This window comes from Mustelus asterias, chromosome 29 (assembly GCF_964213995.1).
Source record: "Mustelus asterias chromosome 29, sMusAst1.hap1.1, whole genome shotgun sequence".
NCBI lineage: Eukaryota > Metazoa > Chordata > Chondrichthyes > Carcharhiniformes > Triakidae > Mustelus > Mustelus asterias.
The window spans coordinates 14371724-14392588 of record NC_135829.1 but is presented as its reverse complement, the minus strand read 5'-3'; the positions used below and the strand labels follow the sequence as shown (position 1 = coordinate 14392588).

The 20865-nt window shown below is 47.3% G+C and overlaps 1 protein-coding gene across 7 annotated transcripts in view; it reads left to right on the top strand.

Moving 5' to 3' along the window:
* The window catches only part of LOC144480539 (CD276 antigen-like), a 307579-nt gene that overhangs the window by 243424 nt on the left and 43290 nt on the right, over positions 1-20865 (top strand). For all 7 annotated transcript variants that reach the window (XM_078200108.1, XM_078200110.1, XM_078200107.1 and 4 more), the window contains exon 6: positions 13828-13863. In XM_078200108.1, the coding sequence (XP_078056234.1) occupies positions 13828-13863 (36 nt within the window). The remainder of the gene's footprint in view (positions 1-13827; positions 13864-20865) is intronic.

Sequence of the window (20865 nt, the reverse complement as noted above, 5' to 3'; positions counted from 1 at the left end):
TCGGCCCTCCAAGCCCGTGCCGCTCCCTGGTCCAAACTAGACCATTCTTTTGTATCCCTCCATTCCCACTCCGTTCATATGGCTGTCTAGATAAGTCTTAAACGTTCCCAGTGTGTCCGCCTCCACCACCTTGCCCGGCAGTGCATTCCAGGCCCCCGAGGTGGAGTCCTGTTGGAGGTGAGAAGAAGCATGATGCTGATAGTGGTGGGAATTTGTGGGTGGATCATGGGTCTCAGTGGAAGGCCCATTCATGGAGAAATTTAGAGGAAAATTAAATTGCTTCCTTTTCCTTGCCGCTTTGCACTCTTCTCTCGCCTGCTTGTTCAGATAGGATAAAGCACCAGTTGTTTGATTATCTCATTCCCCACTTGCTCAATCGGTCGCAGTTAGAATTGTCAAATTAATTTGCCAAGTGCACATGGGAGGACAACAATGGAATCTGTCTCTGGTGTCGGAGCTGAACACAAGCATCTGTTTTATAATATCATTATCAGCCTTGCCTCTCCTGTGTTAAGCTGCTCATTGCAGAATTATTCTCTTCTGTGTCTTCCCCGAAGCTTGCAGGACACCGATCACAGAGTTGTTACAGCGCACAAGGAGGCCATTTGACCCACCACGTCTGCACCGGCTCTCCAAGCGAACAACATGACCATCCTCCCTGCCTTTTTCCTGTACATCGTTTCTATTCTCATACTTTCTCAGAGGTTCCAGTCACTGTGGTTACAATATCCCAGCAACTGGAGTACACTACCTACAGGGTAAGAGGTCAGACTGTATCATAAACATTCAAAAGGCCAGGCTTTCGCCCTGATCATAGAATCCTACAGCGCAGAAGGAAGCCATTCGGCCCATCGAGTCTGCACCCACCACAATCCCACCCAGGATCCTACCCAGGCCCAATGATAGCGGGCCTCTCTGAAATGGCAAAGGAAGTCCTGCCCCCCCACACCCTTTGCCCTTACCCTCTCCATGCCAAGTCACTGAGTATCATTTGACATCTCCTTGACAGTTTTGACATCTCCTTGACAGTTTTGACATCTCCTTGACAGGTTTGACAGATCCTTGACATACAATGCAAAATGTTTGAAACATAGAAACTAGAAGCAGGAGTAGGCCATTCAGCCCTTCGAGCCTGCTCCGCCATTCATTTTGATCATGGGCTGATCATCAGGATATTGAATTCGAACCCTCACAATATTTAATTAGCATTTAGATGAGCACTTGAAACGCTGTCACGTACAAGGCAAGGGAACAAGTGTTGGAAAATTGGGTTAGAATAGGTAGGTCCAAAGATGTGTAGGTTAGGTGGATTGGCCATGCTAAATTGACCCTTAGTGTCCAAAGATGTTCAGGTTAGGTGGATTGGCCATGCTAAATTGCCACTTCATGTCCAAAGATGTGTAGAAATGGGGGAATTGGCCATGCTAAATTGCCCCTTGGTGTCTGTCCCAAGATGTGTAGGTTAGGTGGATTAGCGGGTTAAATACGTGGCGTTGCAAGGATAGAATGAGATGCTCTTGGAGAGTTGGTGCAGACTGAATGGACCATTGGCACTGTGATTCTATGATTCTCGGTGCTTGCTGGCAGGCGTAGACACGATGGGTCAAAAGGCCTCTTCCTGAGCCGCAAAGCTCTATGACTCTCTCAGATCATCCTGTCATTATCGCATCCTATCGGCTGGTGGCTCTGACATCCATCATTATGAAGTGCTCCGAAAGGTTAGTCATGGCACGAATCAATTCCAGCCTCCTGGACTACCTGGATCCACTACAGTTTGCCTACTGCCACAACAGGTCCACAGCAGACGCCATTTCCCTGGCCCTGCACTCAACTCTGGAACACCTAGATAACAAGGACACCTATGTCAGACTCCTATTTATTGACTCCAGCTCAGCCTTCAACACTATTATTCCCACAAAACTCATCTCCAAACTCCATGGCCTGGTCCTCGGCACCTCCCTCTGTGACTGGATCCTGAACTTCCTAACTCACAGACCGCAATCAGTAAGGATAGGCAACAACACCTCCTCCACGATAATCCTCAACATCGGTGCCCCACAGGGCTGTGTTCTCAGTCCCCTACGATACTCCTTATACAACTATGACTGTGCGGCCAAATTCCCATCCAATTCGATTTTCAAGTTTGCTGGCGACACCACCGTAGTGGGTCGGATCTCAAACAATGATGAGACAGAGTACAGGAATGAGATAGAGAATCTGGTGAACTGGTGCAGCAACAATAATCTCTCCCTCAATGTCAACAAAACGAAGGAGATTGTCATCGACTTCAGGAAGCGTAAAGGAGAACATGCCCCTGTCTACATCAACGGGGACGAAGTAGAAAGGGTCGAGAGCTTCAAGTTTTTATGTGTCCAGATCACCAACAACCTGTCCTGATCTCCCCATGCCGACACTATAGTTAAGAAAGCCCACCAACGCCTCTACTTTCTCAGAAGACTAAGGAAATTTGGCATGTCAGCTACGACTCTCACCAACTTTTACAGATGCACCATAGAAAGAATTCTTTCTGGTTGTATCACAGCTTGGTATGGCTCCTGCTTTGCCCAAGACCGCAAGGAGCTACAAAAGGTCGTGAATGTAGCCCAATCCATCACGCAAACCAGGCTCCCATCCATTGACTCTGTCTACACTTCCCGATGCCTTGGCAAAGCAGCCAGCATAATTAAGGACCCCACGCACCCCGGACATTCTCTCTTCAACCTTCTTCCTTCGGGAAAAAGATACAAAAGTCTGAGGTCACGTACCAACCGACTCAAGAACAGCTTCTTCCCTGCTGCTGTCAGACTTCTGAATGGACCTACCTCGCATTACGTTGATCTCTCCACCCTAGCTATGACTGTAACACTACATTCTGCACTCTCTGCTTTCCTTCTCTATGAACGGTATGCTTTGTCTGTATAGCACGCAAGAAACAATACTTTTCACTGTATGTTAATACACGTGACAATAATAAATCAAATCCCTGCTGTGGGATTTTGTTCTGTGAAAATTGGCCATTGTGCTGCCTACAAATACAAGAGTATCAGCCCTTCAAAAAATAATGCATTTCATTGGCTGTAAAGTGGTTTGGCGCTGAAAAGCGGCGCGCGAGTACCAATCCTTTCTTCCTGCCTTGCCGACACGGCAGCTGAAAGTGAGACAGAAGTGTGGAGGTGGAGGACAAACACTCTGACAATGGCAGAGTTCCCCGGCGCTGCGTAGTATCACTTGTTCTAACATATTGCAGCAAATCCTTACCACATACGATCGCGTCTCCATCTCACGCATGTTCTCGGCTGGAGATGCCAATCGGAAAAACAAAAATCACATGAAGCAGCCCATCCTCCAGTTACTCAAGGCCTAGTTTGCCTTTCAATGCCTCCTGGCATATTTTCCACCCTTGGCAACCAGGGAGAGATGCATTCTGGTACCCTCAGGCCGTGTCCTACTGTGCAAACTTTGGCCGCAACTTGATCTTTTACGTGGGGAATTAAAATCCAGTTTCCTCTATCCCTCCCTCATTCTAACACCAACTTCTCATTTCTCAAGCTTTGCGTTCAGGGGATAAAGGAAAAGGTTTTGATTTAAGCGTACCAGTCAGTTTGTGCTACACACTCCAAAAGCTTTTTGATCGCAAGATCAAAAGAAATATTTGAGATTCTGGCGGAGGCAGGATTAACTGAAGCATTCAGAAGGGAATTAGACTGTTATAGGAAGAATTTGGACTCTTTTATGGGGAGAATGACACTGTGAATCGTTCGGTTGGCCGACTCTGCAGAATAGAGCAGGAGTAAGGCCATTCGGCCCATCATTTCTATCACACCATTCAATAAGTTTGTGGCTGATCTGACTGTGATTTTAACTCCACTGCCCTGCCTCTCAAACAATGACGAGACAGAGTACAGGAATGAGATAGAGAATCTGGTGAACTGGTGCAGCAACAATAATCTCTCCCTCAACGTCAACAAAACGAAGGAGATTGTCATCGACATCAAGAAGCATAAAGGAGAACATGCCCCTGTCTACATCAACGGGGATGAAGTAGAAAGGGTCAAGAGCTTCAAGTTTTAGGTATCTAGATCACCAACAACCTGTCCTGGTCCCCCCACACCAACACTATAGTTAAGAAAGCCCACCAATGCCTCTACTTTCTCAGAAGACTAAGGCAATTTGGCATGTCAACTACGACTCTCACCAATTTTTACAGATGCACCATAGCAAGCATCCTTTCTGGTTGTATCACAGCTTGGTATGGCTCCTGCTCTGCCCAAGACCGCAAGGAACTACAAAAGGTTGTGAATGTAGCCCAATCCATCACGCAAACCAGTCTCCCATCCATTGACTCTGTCTACACTTCCCGCTGCCTCGGCAAAGCAGCCAGCATAATCAAGGACCCCACGTACCCCGGTCATTCTCTCTTCCACCTTCTTCTACCAGGAAAAAGATACAAAAGTCTGAGGTCACGTACCAACCGACTCAAGAACAGCTTCTTCCCTGCTGCTATTAGACTTTTGAATGGACCTACCTCGCATTAAGTTGATCTTTCTCTACACCCTAGCTATGACTGTAACACTACATTCTGCACTCTCTCCTTTCCTTCTCTATGAACAGTATGCTTTGTCTGTATAGCGCGCAAGAAACAATACTTTTCACTGTATGTTAATACATGTGACAATAATAAATCCAATCTTCCCCCATAACCCTTGACTCCCTCATCAACCAAAAATCTGTCTAACCCGACCTTGAATTCATTCTGACCCAGCCATCACTTGGACGGGCGGCACGGTTGCACAGTGGTTAGCACTAGACAGTCTTGTGTACAATACATCACACGTTACATGTTGATTTCTCGGGGGAAAACAAGAGTTTTATGTTAAACTTGTAGAGAACTTTGTTTGGACTACAATTAGAAGATTCAGGCTATGGCATTGGTGATCCTTGAGGAAGGGCGGCACGATGGCACAGCAGTTAGCACTGCTGCCCCACAGCGCCAGGGACCCAGGTTTGATTCCTGGCTTGGGTCACTGTCTGTGTGGAGTCTGCACATTCTCCCCGTGTCTGCGTGGGTTTCCTCCGGGTGCTCCGGTTTCCTCCCACAGTCTGAAAGACGTGCTGGTTAGGCGCATTGGCCGTGCTAAATTCTCCCTCAGTGTACCCGAACAGTGTGACGACTAGGGGATTTTCACAGTAACTTCATTGCAGTGTTAATGTAAGCCTACTTGTGACAAATAAATAAACTCAAACTGAAGAGAATTACAAAGACAAACAACTCTTTGAGAGAAGAAATTCCTTCTCCATCTGGGAGACCTCTTTCTGTATAATTACTCTGGGAATTAGAAATGCTTTTTTCTCATTCTAACTCTTTCAGAGTTAGGATGACTCTTCAGTTAAAGTTTATTTATTAGTCACAAGTAGGCTTACCCTGCATTGAAGTTACTGCGGAAATCCCCTAGTCTCCACACTCCGGCGCCTGTTCGGGTACACTGAGGGAGAATTTAGCACGGTCGATGCACCCTAACCAGCACCTCTCAGCAGAGCAAGTCCCGCACTAAACATTGACCCACTGGCAAAACCATCCGAAGTCAGTGATTTAAATTGTCGGATGATTCCTAGCCCAGCGCAAGTTAGCCATTCTGGACAATTGCGGGGCAAACACAAACATGGGAATTTCGAAAAGAGAATTCCCAGCACATCATTGGACTATTCCCCCCAAGTCCAACATTGGGGAACCAGGAGGTTATGGACCTTTGAACCATATGGTGGGCTTGATATGGTAGCTGCTGAGAGGCTGTTTCTTTAATGGGGGGGGGGGGCAGGGGGTGTTTCTTCAGAAGGAACTCTTCAAAATGCAGTCAATGAAAATACAACAAAACTTACTCCCACTTATAAATCTAAGAAAGGGTTTAATAAAGAAACATCATTACTCCAAACTTGGGGCCTCGCCCTGGGCCACTCCAAGCTCCCCACAATTCTACATAGTTCCTTGTTCATAGTGAATGAGCTGGTCAGCTGACTATTACATCACTCTGTGATTGGTTCCATGTTTTACTGGGTCAGCTGACCCTTACATCCTGTTCCCATTGGTCACATTACATCCAATGCAAAGTTGTCACCGGTTACATTCTAACCGGGGTTGGGGGTGGAGGGGGGGGGCGGTGGTGATGATGAGAGTCTATCTTTTCAATTAGGGGAGGGTGTGGATCTAAAGTTAAGACCCAGAACCATCCCCTCCCTTTCGCCCACCTCCAATAGCCTCAACTTGTTCACGGTGGCACAGCGGGGTTATTTATCATCATAGAATCCCGACAGTGCAGAAGGAGGCCATCGAGTCTGCACCGACCACAATCCCACCCAGGCCCCATTCCCGCAACCCCACACATTTACCCCGTCAATCCCCCGACACTAAGGGACAATTCAGGATGGCCAATCCACCTAACCCGCACATCTTTGGACTGTGGAAAGAAACCGGAGCACCCGGAGGAAACCCACGCAGACACAGGGAGAATGTGCAAACTCCACACAGACAGTGACCCAAGCCGGGAATCGAACCCGGGTCCCTGGCTCTGTGAGGCAGCAGTGCTAACCACTGTGCCACCGTGCTGCCTGGATGTAATGTGTGTGATGAAGTTAGCCATTAAGTATTGTCACATCATTACTTCATGCCTGCAGGATGGTTAAAAAAGTGGTGACAGATTTACTGGGGCTCAGTATGGCTGTTAGTAGACAATTATTTTGACATTGGCTTCATGTCAGATACAGTGCATCTCTCTCACTCTCAGAAGATACATCAATACTAAAAGTGTTGTGACAGCAGACATCTCCTGACAATGTTTTTCCATACACAATCCTTGTACATGGTGGTGGAAGCGGGCACATTGGCAACATTGAGGAGGCATCTGTATGGATACACGAGTAGGGAGGGAATAGGGGGTACGGTCTGATTAAGGACAGTAGGTTTTTTTTAAGCTTAATTAGGGCACCATGATCAGCACGGGTTTGGAGGGCTGATGGGTCTGTTCCTGTGCTGTACTTTTCTTCTCTCTCTTATAATGAAGGGGGGAGAGGTGGCGGGGGGGGGCACGGTGTCACAGTGGTTAGCACTGCTGCCTCACAGCGCCAGGGACCCGGTTCGATTCCCGGCTTGGGTCACTGTCTGTGCGGAGTCTGCACGTTCTCCCCATGTCTGCGTGGGTTTCCTCCGGGTGCTCTGGTTTCCTCCCACAGTCCAAAGATTTGTGGATTAGGTGGATTGGCCATGCTAAATTGCCCCTTAGTGTCAGGGGGACTAGCTAGGGTAAATGCATGGGGTTTTGGGGATTGGGCCTGGGTGGGATTGTGGTCGGTGTAGACTCGATGGGCCGAATGGCCTCCTTCTGCACTGTAGGATTCTATGATCTATGATCATATAAACATGTCAGAATTCCATTCCCACCGCAACACCACCACTGGCAGGAGGGTATAATTGCTGCATTGATAAGGTTGCGGGAGCTGTTTCTATTCAACCAGTGGTGATAATGGAAATATAAAAATGATGATACCACGTATGATTTTAAAGTATCCTAATCCCCTGCTTTGAGCTGCACTTTTACTGGAAAGGTCACTGAAGGAACGAAAGCAGTTGGCGTATCACCTCTTACCAATAACGTCACCCACATTTTACCCAAACTAGCGGACACAGTTGAAAATGAAGGGGTTTCACATTGAAGATGGACATGGGGAGAAATATTTTCTCTCAGACGGTCATGAATCTTTTGAGCTCTTTGCCTCAGAGAGCAGTGGAGGCAGGGCCATTGAATATCTTTAAGGCAGAGGTAGATAGATCCTTGAGTAACAAGGGTGTCAAAGGTTATCCGGTATAGGCGGAGAGTTGAGTCGAGGCCATAGTTAGGTCAGCCATGATCTTATTGAATGGCGGAGCAGGCTCGAGGGGCTGAATGGCCTACTCCACTCCTAATTTCACTTGGTCTGACCTTCCTGTATGAAATGCTTTGGACAATCGGGCGGCACGGTAGCACAGTGGTTAGCACTGCTGCTTCACAGCTCTAGGGTCCCGGGTTCGATTCCCGGCTCGGGTCACTGTCTGTGTGGAGTTTGCACATTCTCCTCGTGTCTGCGTGGGTTTCCTCCGGGTGCTCCGGTTTCCTCCCACAGTCCAAAGATGTGAGGGTTAGGTTGATTGGCCAGGTTAATATTTGTCCCTTAGCGTCCTGGGATGCGTAGGTTAGAGGGATTAGCGGGTAAAATATGTGGGGGTAGGGCCTGGGTGGGATTGTGGTCGGTGCAGACTCGATGGGCCGAATGGCCTCCTTCTGCACTGTAGGGTTTCTATGTTTCAATCGAGATAGAAAGGCCCCCAGAAAACAACCCAATTCTTCCGTCACACAGCTGATCCATTGAAGGAAGCATGAGTTGCGGTCCAATCATCTTTTCTCCGCAGTCTCTGCAACACTCCCCTAGCGATGGTTTATTGTCCCTATTTATTTGTTCTAAGGTGTAATTCATTTGAAATATAAAGCTCAATAAATCACAGTTCAATATTAGTCAGCCACGGCGGAAAAGGCCTGGGACGCCCAGCCACAATTCTCAATTAAATTCCTCCAACTCCCTCCAATAAACCAAAATGACATTCCTTACAGCAATGCAAACATTTGATTTTTTTTTTCCCTCGGTGTGTGTTTAATCATTTTGATTTAAAACAGTAAGCTGGAGAGGAAAATCGATGAAATTATAGAATAACTTCCATAAACCATGTTCACTTGAGAATCATTTCCGCAACAGCTCTGTGGCAATCTTTAATAATCTCCCGCTCTCCGAAAGGCCTTCTTGTTACCTGCCATCAGTTGGTAGCTATATGGAGTTTAATACATAATATAGAGTCATAGAGGTTTACAGCATGGAAACAGGCCCAACTTGTCCATGCTGCCCTTAAAATGAAGGCCCATTGCTGTGTCATTGCAATGCTGTGACTCGGATATCCAGTGGCCGCTTCACGTTCAGTTATTTTCCTTGAATGTGCATGTATTTAATTATGCCTACGAGAAAAATTAGTTAATTTTATATTGAATGTTTTTAAGGCAAGGAGAGATAAATTTTTGAACAGTAAAGGAATTAAGGGTTATGATGGTGAGCGGGCGGGTAAGTGGAGCTGAGTCCATGAAAAGATCAGCCATGATCTTATTGAATGGCGGAGCAGGCTCGAGGGGCCAGATGGCCTACTCCTGCTCCTAGTTCTTATGTTCTTATGATTCTATATGCATAAATGTCTAATACCTCCTGTAAGTCACACTTGGCACAGAGGCAGCAGTGAGTCGCACAGCCACTACCCCCGTCTGGGGAACCATCCTGTTTACTTCAGTGAAGTGCATTGCAATTTGTTAGGACCATCTTGTATTTGAATGTTTCAGTCGGGGCTCAAGTAGCAACCCTTCTGCCTTGAGTCAGCAGGTTATGGGTTTGAGTCCTACAATAGAAGCACTTGAGGCTACCTCATCGAATGTCTTTAAGGCAAGGATAGATAGATTTTTGAACAGTAAAGGAATTAAGGGTTATGGTGAGCGGGCGGGTAAGTGGAGTTGAGTCCACGAAAAGATCAGCCATGATCTTATTGAATGGGGGAACAGGCTCGAGGGGCCAGATGGCCTACTCCTGCTCCTAGTTCTTATGGTCTTAATTATGAGGCACAGTGGTTACACACTGGTACATGTTCAGTCGTGTGGCAGGGGTGGGGGGGGGGGGAGGGGAGGGGGGGGGCTGAGGGGGTGGTGGCTGGTAATGACGCAAAAATGTATACATAACCATTACATTTGTGGGTGTGAACCTCTTGACGTCACCGGTGAGGGGCGTGGAAAATTGGGAAATGCAAACTCGCCAGCGAGAATTACGTTTCCCAATCCTCGCCGTATCTTCAGCCCGAGTTGCCATTCTCTCTGGCAGCTATCAGGGGCTGAAAACGTGTATAACTGTTGCTTGGAGCCTACTTATTACAAAGCTGCTTTGGGGCTAAAGGGATCAAGGGATATGAGGGGGGAAGGGGGGAAGAATCAGGATATTGAATTCGATGATGGTGTGTAGATAGTTTGGGTCATGTTGGGATCAAAATGGAGGAGGTTTTGGGGGTCTTGAAAAACATTAAGGTAGACAAGTCCCCAGGGCCTGATGGGATATACCCCAGAATACTGAGAGAGGCAAGGGAGGACGTTGCTGGGGCCTTGAGAGAAATCTTTGTATCCTCACTGGCAACAGGGGAGGTCCTAGAAGATTGGAGAATAGCCAATGTTGTTCCTTTGTTTAAGAAGGGTAGCAAGGATGATCCAGGCAATTACAGGCCGGTGAGCCTTACATCAGTGGTAGGGAAATTATTGGAGAGGATTCGTCGAGACAGAATTTACTCCCACTTGGAAATAAGTGTATGTATTAACAAAAGGCAACATGGTTTTGTGAAGGGGAGGTCTTGTCTCACTAACTTGACTGAGGTTTATGAGGAAGTGACGAAGATGATTGATGAGGGTAGGGCAGTGGATGTTGTCTACTTGGACTTCAGTAAAGCCTTTGACAAGGTCCCTCATGGCAGACTGGTGCAGAAAATAAATAGCAGAGCAGTCTTGAAGGGCCGAATGGCCTATTCCTACTTCTAGTTTCTATGTTTCTATTAATATGGGTAAGAATGTGAGTGTTTGGCAGTCGGGAAATAAGGAAATGGTGTGGCTGAGTGTTTTGATCTGATCTGATTTATTATTGTCACATGCATTGGGATACAGTGAAAAGTATCGTTTCTTGAGCGCTTGTAAAGTTTATTTATTAGTCACAAGTAAGACTTACATTAACACTGCAATGAAGTTACTGTGAAATTCCCCTAGTCACCACACTCCGGCGCCTGTTCGGGTCAATGCACCTAACCAGCACGTCTTTCAGACTGTGGGAGGAAACCGGAGCACCCAGAGGAAACCCACGCAGACATGGGGAGAACGTGCAAACTCCGCACAGACAGTGACCCAAGCCGGGAATCGAACCCGGGTCCCTGGCGCTGTGAGGCAGCAGTGCTAACCACTGTGCCACCGTGCTGCCCCTATCCAGACAAAGCATACCGTTCATAGAGAAGGAAATGAGAGAGTTCAGATTGTAGTGTTACGGTCATAGCTAGGGTGTAGAGAAAGAATAACTAAAGGGATCAAGGGAAATGGGGGAAAGGGGGAGATCAGGATATTGAATTTGATGATCAGCCGTGATCATAATGAATGGCAGAGCAGGCTCGAAGGGCCGAACGGCCTCCTCCTGCTTCTAGTTTTGATCTTTCTGTGAAAATCCATGCCCAAAGGTAGGGAAGTCTAAAACTAGAGCGTATTGGTTTAAGGTGAGAGGGGAGAGATACAAAAGGGTCCAGAGGGGCAATGTTTTCACACAGAGGGTGGTGAGTGTCTGGAACAAGCTGCCAGAGGTGGTAGTAGAGGTGGGTACAATTTTATCTTTTAAAAAGCATTTAGACAGTTACATGGATAAGGTAGGTACAGAGGGATATGGGCCAAACGCGGGCAATTGGGACTAGCTTAGGGGTTTAAAAAATAGGGCAGCATGGACAAGTTGGGCCGAAGGGCCTGTTTCCATGCTGTAAACCTCTATGACTCCATAGTAGAATAAGCAGAGTATTTGACAGAAAAACAATTATATTGCCTCAAAGGGCATTCGTTGAATAAGGGCAGGATGGAAAAAAAAGTATAACAGTAAGGTTCACAAAACCAAAACCTAATTTATTTTATCATTAACTCCTTCTCTACACCATTCAATGTAAGATGATTTAAGCCATGCCAGATAGTGGATTTTGACTTGTCTTCCGTAACTTGAGAATACAAAATCGGATTTGAACCAAACCTTTCTCAGCGAGTTTCCGTGGTTACGGCCTTTGGCCTTTCCTTTTACCTCGGAGGTTTTCCTTGTGTGAGATGCCAGAGGTTAGCTCCCTCAGTAAGTCTCCGCTGCTTGTGAGCCAGCTTATGATTGAAGCGATCACAGCAGGGAGCAGATGAAAGCCGCTTCATCCACCTTTACATCAGAACATGGTCCATTGGCCGTGAACCGCAGCCACAATAAAAGAGAGAACTTGCATTTCCAAAGCACTTCTCATGACCTCAACACACTGTCACGGGAGAGAGATGTGGGATGATTTGTCCTTTTCATTCTGCCTCTCGATTAACCGCAACTATCTTTTAGAAAAGTGTTTTAAGGCTTTGAATTCTGAGACTTTTCGTGGAATAGAATCATGGAATCCCTGCAGTAATACAGTGATAATAATCCCACCCAGGCCCTATCCCCGTAACTCCATGTATTTACTAATCCTCCTGACACTAAGGGGCAATTTAGCATGGCCAATCCACCTAACCTGCACATCTTTGGACACCAAGGGGCAATTTAGCATGGCCAATCCACCTAACCTACACATCTTTGGACACCAAGGGGCAATTTAGCATGGCCAATCCACCTAACCTGCACATCTTTGGACACCAAGGGGCAATTTAGCATGGCCAATCCACCTAACCTGCACATCTTTGGACACCAAGGGGCAATTTAGCATGGCCAATCCACCTAACCTGCACATCTTGGGACACTAAGGCGCAATTTAGTATGGCCAATCCACCTAACCTGCACATCTTTGGACACTAAAGGGCAATTTAGCATGACCAATCCACCCAACCTGCACATCTTTGAACACCAAGGGGCAATTTAGCATGGCCAATCCACCTAACCTGCACATCTTGGGACACTAAGGCACAAGTTAGTATGGCCAATCCACCTAACCTGCACATCTTTGGACACTAAAGGGCAATTTAGCATGGCCAATCCACTGAACCTGCACATCTTTGGACACTAAAGGGCAATTTAGCATGGCCAATCCACCTAACCTGCACATCTTTGGACACTAAAGGGCAATTTAGCATGGCCAATCCACCTAACCTACACATCTTTGGACACTAAAGGGCAATTTAGCATGGCCAATCCACCTAACCTGCATATCTTTGGACACTAAGGCGCAATTTAACATGACCAATCCATCTAACCTGCTCATCTTTAGACACTAAGGGGCAATTTATCATGGCTGATCCACCTAACCTGCACATCTTTGGACACTAAAGGAAAATTTAGCACGACCAATCCACCTAACCTACACATCTTTGGACACTAAGGGAAAATTTAGCATGGCCAATCCAGTAGTTAAAACAAGGCACATGAGAACAGTTGAACATAGGGTGTGACTATCTGCACAAAATTCACTGGCCAAGTCCGCTGTCCAAATTTTTCTACCCTTCCTGCAATGATTCCCATTGCGGGTGTAGCCTGAAAATACCAGCCATAGGAATAAAGCTTGAAGGCACCTGAGCTGTGCATGTGTGCTCTGCCCTAATCAAAATTGAAACCAAGACTGGATCACATGATGCTTCCCTTCTTGTATTGTCATGGTATCATCCCTTAAGGGCACATTACAACACTAGCAACTTTTATTCGTCTCGTAAGTAGGCTTACATTAACACTGCAGTGAAGTTACTGTGAAAACCCCCTCGTTGTCACACTCCAGCGCCTGTTCGGGTACACTGAGGGAGAATTTAGCACCAAACCAGCTCGCCTTTTGGACTGTGGGAGGAAACTGGAGCACCCAGAAAAAACCCATGTCGAGAATGTGTAGACTCCACACAGACAATGACCCAAGCCTGAATCGAACCTGGGTAGTTTGGGTATATGAACTAATCTAGCTTGTTTATCATCTAATTGCTTGTCAGCATTTTCAACTGTCCATGTTCATTTGCACTGAGTAAATAATACGTTTCTGTTCCATTGCAGAGGATGGTGAGGAAGAGGAGACAGAAGCCAGGACAGGTACGTAAATGAGTAACAATAGTAATTGTGTGAGTTGGGTTACGCTATCAGCATTCCTGAGGTAACTCATCTCGGCGACCATTACTCATGTGTAACCATAGGCAATGGGGTCAATCTGAACATGAATCTGAAGGCATGATAATGGTCCCAAAATTAGTTTGATGTGTGACTGTCAGGTGTCCAAAGCATCTGCCTGATTCAGGCGATGGGTCCCTGTGATGTAAATCAGTACAGCACAGGAAACAGGCCCTTCGGCCCTCCAAATCATAGAATCCTTACCCTGCAGAAGGAGGCCATTTGGCCCATTGAGCCTGCACCGACAACAATCCCACCCAATTCCAATCCCCCATTTCTCCACGTATTTACCCTGCTAATCCCCCTGACACTAAGGGACAATTTAGCATGGCCAATCCACCTAATCTGCACATCTTTGGACACTAAGGGGCAATTTAGCACGGCCAATCCACCTACCCTGCACATTTTTGGAGTGTGGGAGGAAACCGGAGCACCCGGAGGAAACCCACACAGATACAGGGAGAACGTGCAGACTCCGCACAGACAGTCGTCTGAGGTCAGAATCGAACCCTGGCGCTGTGAGGCTTGTGTGGCTTTTGCTACCAAATAAACCTGTTGGACTTTAACCTGGTGTTGTTAAACTTCTTGCTGTGAGGCTGCAGTGCTAACCACTGTGCCACCGTGCCACAACACAGTGGTTGGCACTGCTGCCTCACAGCAGGGACCATGGTTCAATTCCGACCTCGGTCGCTGTGTGTGTGGGGTTTGCACTCCACAAAAGAAAAATTAAGCTATGTGTTAGTTTTTTTTTAAACTGGCAATTTATTGAATGTGGCCCTGCAGCAGATGAATAGAAAATATCTTTGTCGATAACTGCCATAAAGCGGTAATCCCCAGTCAGTCAGTGCCTCATAATGACTCTCATTGAATATTTATTTTAACCCTGCCAGCTTTGTAATGGAGGTTCTTGGGAACTATAATGTGATGTCCCATAAACTGAAATGTGAGCCTCTTCCCAGAGGGAAGCTAACAGTGTCAGCAAGCGTCTCCAACACTCACGGCCATTTCGTGACTTGCAGTGATTAACAAGTGAGAACTCCACAAAGCAGCAGACAAGCAATGCACAGTGTATTCCTGTATATGGATTTTGGATCCCCGTTAAGGCACAGGCTGACAGGGTTATGGAATCCTAGAATCCCTACAGTGCAGAAGGAGGCCATTCAGCCCATCGTGTCTGCACCAAAGATGGGTTGGGGAATGGAATATTAGATCTACTTTTTCCCACACCATATAAAACAAATTCCCCTTTGCGATATTGTGAACATAGATCGTACGCAGCTGATTACTTTGACTGGAGTTGATTTATCATAGAATCCCTACAGTGCAGAAGGAGGCCATTCAGCCCATCGAGTCTGTACCGACCACTATCCCACCCAGACCCTATTCCTGCAACCCCACGCATTTACCCTGCTCATTCCCCTGACACTAAGGGTCAATTTAGCATGGCCAATCTACGTCTTTCGGACTGTGGGAGGAAACCGGAGCACCCGGAGGAAACCCAGGCAGACACGGGGAGAACGTGCGGACTCCGCACAGACAGTGACCCAAGCCGGGAATCGAACCAGGGTCCCTGGCGCAGTGAGGCAGCAGTGCTAACCACTGTGCCGCCCTGAAAATGAAGCCTTATTCATTTTGGTTCCAATTCAATGGCATCGGTGAACAAAGCCAAATGTTTGCCTGTGTGGCATCTCTCGATACCATCAGAGGATTCTCAAGTGTGCTCACCTAGCCTTTGAGTCGGTTGGGTATCTCCGTGCCAATGGGATGTGACTGAATATTCCATTTTTGACATGCGTGGGTACAAAATTGAACATGTGAAGGAACTATGATCATCTCTTGAGTGGAAGGAATGGAGAACTTTGAGGTTAATTGGATAAGTCAGTGAGCTAGCAGCGGCAATTCCCCTGCCACTTTATCAATAGTGAACTAGAACTTATTTATTTGCTTTCAGTTGTCATGAAGTCAACTGCACAAATCTGTCTTGAATATTTCAAAGTCTTGAAGTTCAGCTCGTGGAAGCCTTTGTATTCTGGGATAAGTGTGCAAGTCAGTATAATTCATACTGAAATGCTTCAAAAAGCTAAAGATGGACGTTTATACTTCTAAGATCGTCCTGGTTTACCATCTGCCCTTCTCACTTTGTATTAGTGGGAAGAGGTGGGCAAATTGAACTTTGGGCGAAACTCTATCTGGATATCATTGTTACACCCTCCCCTACGGGCGGAGGGGGTGATTTTTCAGAGTCATAGAATCCAGACAGAGCAGAAGGAGGCCATTCAGCCCATTGAGTCTGCACCGACCACAATTCTACCCAGGCCCTATCCCCACAACACCTCATATTTACCTTGCTTGTCCCCCTGACACTAGGGTTAATTTAGCATGGCCAATCCCCCTAACCAACACATCTTACGGACTGTGGGAGGAAACTGGAGCACCCGGAGGAAACCCATGCAGACACGAGGAGAACGTGCAGACTCCACCCAGACAGTGACCCGAGGCCAGAATCGAATCCGGGTCCCTGGCGCTGTGAGGCAGCAGTACTAACCACTGTGCCACCATGCCGCGCTGATACATCTTATCACAGAGGGTAGTACAAATCTTGAACTTTCGCCCACAAGCAACTGTTGAGTCTGGACGTTATTGAAAGATTGAGATATTTTTTCGCAAGGGCATTACGGGTAATGGAACAGAGGAATTGAGGCATAGATCAGCCATGTTTATTTATTTATTCTTGTCACAAGTAGGCTTACATTAACACTGCAATGAAGTTACTGTGAAAATCCCCTGGTCGCCACACTGTTTGGGTACACTGAGGGAGAATTTAACACGGTCAATGTACCTAACCAGCACATCTTTCGGAGGAAACTGGAGCACCCGGAGGAAACCCACGCAGACACGGGGAGAACGTGCAGACTCCACACAGACAGTGACCCAAGCCGGGAATCGAACCCAGGTCTCTGGCGCTGAGAGGCCGCAGTGCTAACCACCATACCAGCCGTTTTGAATGAATACCTGCACAGGCTCGAGGGGCTGAAAGGGCTTTTTCTGTTGTTTTTGCACTTTGAGAGAGTGTGGACCACACACAATATTCAGGAAAGGCAGCAAACTTAAAATTGGCAATGGTGGGATCCATTGTCAACTCAACTGGAACGCCTCGTGCTGACATTGAAAGCCTGAATTGTGCCCTGAAAATGATGAGTATGAGGTCTACTTGCAGTACAGTTGGTGGCTGTTTAATGATCCCCTTCACTGTCTGTGATGTGTTGAACGCAGATGGTAATATTAAACAAGGGAGCTGTTTAAACCCAGTTCAAATGAGGACCTGATTATATAGATACAACACTAGAGTGAAAGTTTAGTGTGTTGCCTGGATGCCACATATGTTGACTCTGCCAATTAGAGGTGCAGCAAAGGTCGCTCAAAGAAATATTCAATTTTACCTCGGCATGGTGACACAGTGGTTCGCACTGCTGCCACTCAGTGCCAGGGACCCGGTTCGATTCCCGGCTTGGGTAACTGTCTGTGTGGAGTCTGCACATTCTCCCTGTGCCTGCGTGGGTTTCCTCCGGGTGCTCCGGTTTCCTCCCACAATCCGAAAGACGTGCTGGTTAGGGTGCATTGGCCGTGCTAAATTCTCCCTCAGTGTACCCGAACAGGCGCCGGAGTGTGGCGACTAGGGGGATTTTCACAGTAACTTCATTGCAGTGTTAATGTAAGCCTACTTGTGACGCTAATAAAAAAAACTTTAAATAAATAAACTAACCTGGACATCTTTGGACACTAGAGGGCAATTTAACATGGCTAATCTGCATAACCTGCATATCTTTGGATAATCAGGGGCAATTTAGCATGGCCAATCCACCTAACCTGTACATCTTTAGACACTAAGGGGCAATTTAACATGGCCAATCCACCTAACCTGTACATCTTTACACACTAAGGGGCAATTTAGCATGGCCAATCCATTTAACCTGCACAGCTTTGGACACAATTCTGGCCTCGGGTCACTGTCTGTGCGGAGTCTGCACGTTCTCCCCACGTCTGCGTGGGTTTCCTTCGGGTACTCCAGTTTCCCCCCACAGTCCAAAAGACATGCTGGTTCGATGCATTGGCCATGCTAAGTTGTCCTTTAGTGTCAAGGGGATTAGCAGGGTAAAATGCGTGGGGTTACAGGGATAGGGCTAGATATCTGTATAGTTACAACAAATATATATTTGTTACCAAATATTAACCATGTTAAAGAAGCTTTTTTTCCAATTTACAGCAATCAACTTGGCAATTGAAAAAACGCACATCTGATGTTTAGCCGCCATGTTCCACAGCATTTCATTTAAAATTAGTTTTTAAAGCAGTCATTTAAAAACAAGATCCCATCAAGAATTCATGGCTCTTCTTCTTCATGGGTGGGATTGTTGTCAGTGCAGGCTCAATGGGCCGAATGGCCTCCTTCTGCACTGTAGGAGTTCTATGACTCTATGATATTGAATGGCGGAGCAGGCCTGAAGGGCCAAAAGGCCCACTCCTGCTTCTAATTCTCAGCTGCTGTTCTTGGTTACATCAGACATGGCTGCGTACAACTTGAGGCATCACTTCCTGCCCTCTTCGCAATTTGCCAGTGACCCTTGACCCTTTTAATCCAGGTTCCGGGTGACAACTGCAACCAACATGTTGGGTGGGATTTTCCGGGCCTTCCCGCCGGCGGAATCTTCATGACTACCTGCCAGAAAATGGAGAGGGTTTTGGCATGTTTATTAACGGATGTAGATACGCAATAAAAATGGGGCGGCATGGTGGCACTGCTGCCTCACCGCGCCAGGGACCTGGGTTCGATTCCCGGCTTGGGTCACTGTCTGTGTGGAGTTTGCGCGTTCTCCCCGTGGGTTTCTGGGTGCTCTGGTTTCCTCCCACGGTCCAAAGATGCGCAGGTTAGATGGGTTAGCCGTGGTAAATGTGTGTGGATACGGGGAGAGGATGGGGTACGGTAAACTGTCAGAGAGAGTCGGTGCAGACTCGATGGGCCGAATAGCCTCCTTCTGCACTGTAGGAATTCTATTGCTGGGATTTCACCGGCCCGCCAGCCCACGGAATCGGAGCGGGCGAGGGGTGGCACAACGGAAATGTCTGTTGACCTCAGGCGGGATTTTCCAGTCTCTCTCTCTCGAGCGAGGTCATAAAATGAATTGAACCCGGGTCCCTGGCGTTGTGAGGCAGCGGTGCCAGCCGCTGTGCCATGGTCTGTCCTTGTTCCTGAGACCACCCTGGGCAGTGGGAGCTGGTGACACGTGCTCTGCCTCTGGTCTCTGAGGTCTCCTGAAGAGCAGGTTGGATTATTAAAGACGTACGGCGTTGCTGGGACACTGACACAGAATCACTACCCTGAAACTGTTCCTGACCTACATTAATGACCTACATAACATTCAGACAAAGGGAGATGATCGAGTGTGCCTTTCGTAAGCCATTCTCCACAACCAATTCTCTTTTATAACCAGCACACATGTTTATGGAAGTGATGGTTGAAAACAAATTGCTTTAATGTGATGGTATTTTTTTTTCCTCTGTACTCATTACTCTTCATAATCTACTTCATAAATCACAAAGCTAATGCCCCACATTCTTCCCTGGGCCAGACCCATTTCCGAACCACTGTTTAGGCCTTGTTGATTTGCCAACGTTCCTCAAATTTGAGATTTCCTCCCATCCACTCACTCTCTCAGCCTTCATTCTCCCTTCTGCTATTCCTCAGCTTGTGTAGCTGGACCCTCAGTCCCGGTATTCCTGAGAGATTCCATGCTCCCCCCACCGCCCTCATAGCTCATTATCGAACCATAGAATCTCTACAGTACAGGAAGAGGCCATTCGACCCATCGAGTCTGCATCGACCCTCCCAAAGAGTATCTCACCCAGGCTCTTACTGCACCCCCCCCCCCCCCCCCCGCCCCCCAAACACTATCCCTGTATCCCTGTAACCCCGCGCATTTGCCATACCTATGTCTACCAAACTGTCACGCCTTGGGACACTAAGGGGCAATTTAGCATGGCCAATTGACCTAACCTGCACATCTTGGGACACTAAGGGGCAATTTAGCTTGGCTAATCCACCTAACCTAAACATCTTTGGACATTAAGGGGCAATTTAGCATGGCCAATCCACTGAACCTATTCATCTTTGGACACTAAGGGGCAATTTAGCATAGCCAATCCACCGAACCTACATATCTTTGGACACTAAGGGGCAATTTAGCATGGCCAATCTGCCTAACCTAAACATCTTTGGACACTAAGGGGCAATTTAGCATGGCCAATCCACCTAACCTAAACATCTTTGGACATTAAGGGGCAATTTAGCATAGCCAATCCACCTAACCTGCACATCTTTGGACACTAAGGGGCAATTTAGCATGGCCAATCCACCTAACCTGCACATCTTTGGACACTAAGGGGCAATTTAGCATAGTCAATCCACTGAACCTACATATCTTTGGACACTAAGGGGCAATTTAGCATGGCCAATCTGCCTAACCTGCACATCTTTGGACTGTGGGTGGAAACTGGAGCACCTGGAGGAAACCCACGCATTCACGGGGAGAACGTGCAAACTCCGCACAGTGACCTGAGGCCGGAATCAAACCCGGGTCCCTGGCACTGTGAGGACCCACATGCCACCATGCCGCCCTCGATAGGGATAGGGATAGGCCTTGGGTGGGATTGTAAGTAGTCTCACAACACCAGGTTAAAGTCCAACAGGTTTATTTGGTAGCACGAGCTTTCGGAGCGCTGCCCCTTCATCAGGTGATTTATTCATCAAATAAACCTGTTGGACTTTAACCTGGTGTTGTGAGACTTCTTACTGTGCCTACCCCAGTCCAGCCGGCATCTCCACATCCAGGGTGGGTTGTTATCGGTGCAGCTCAATGGGCCAAATGGCCG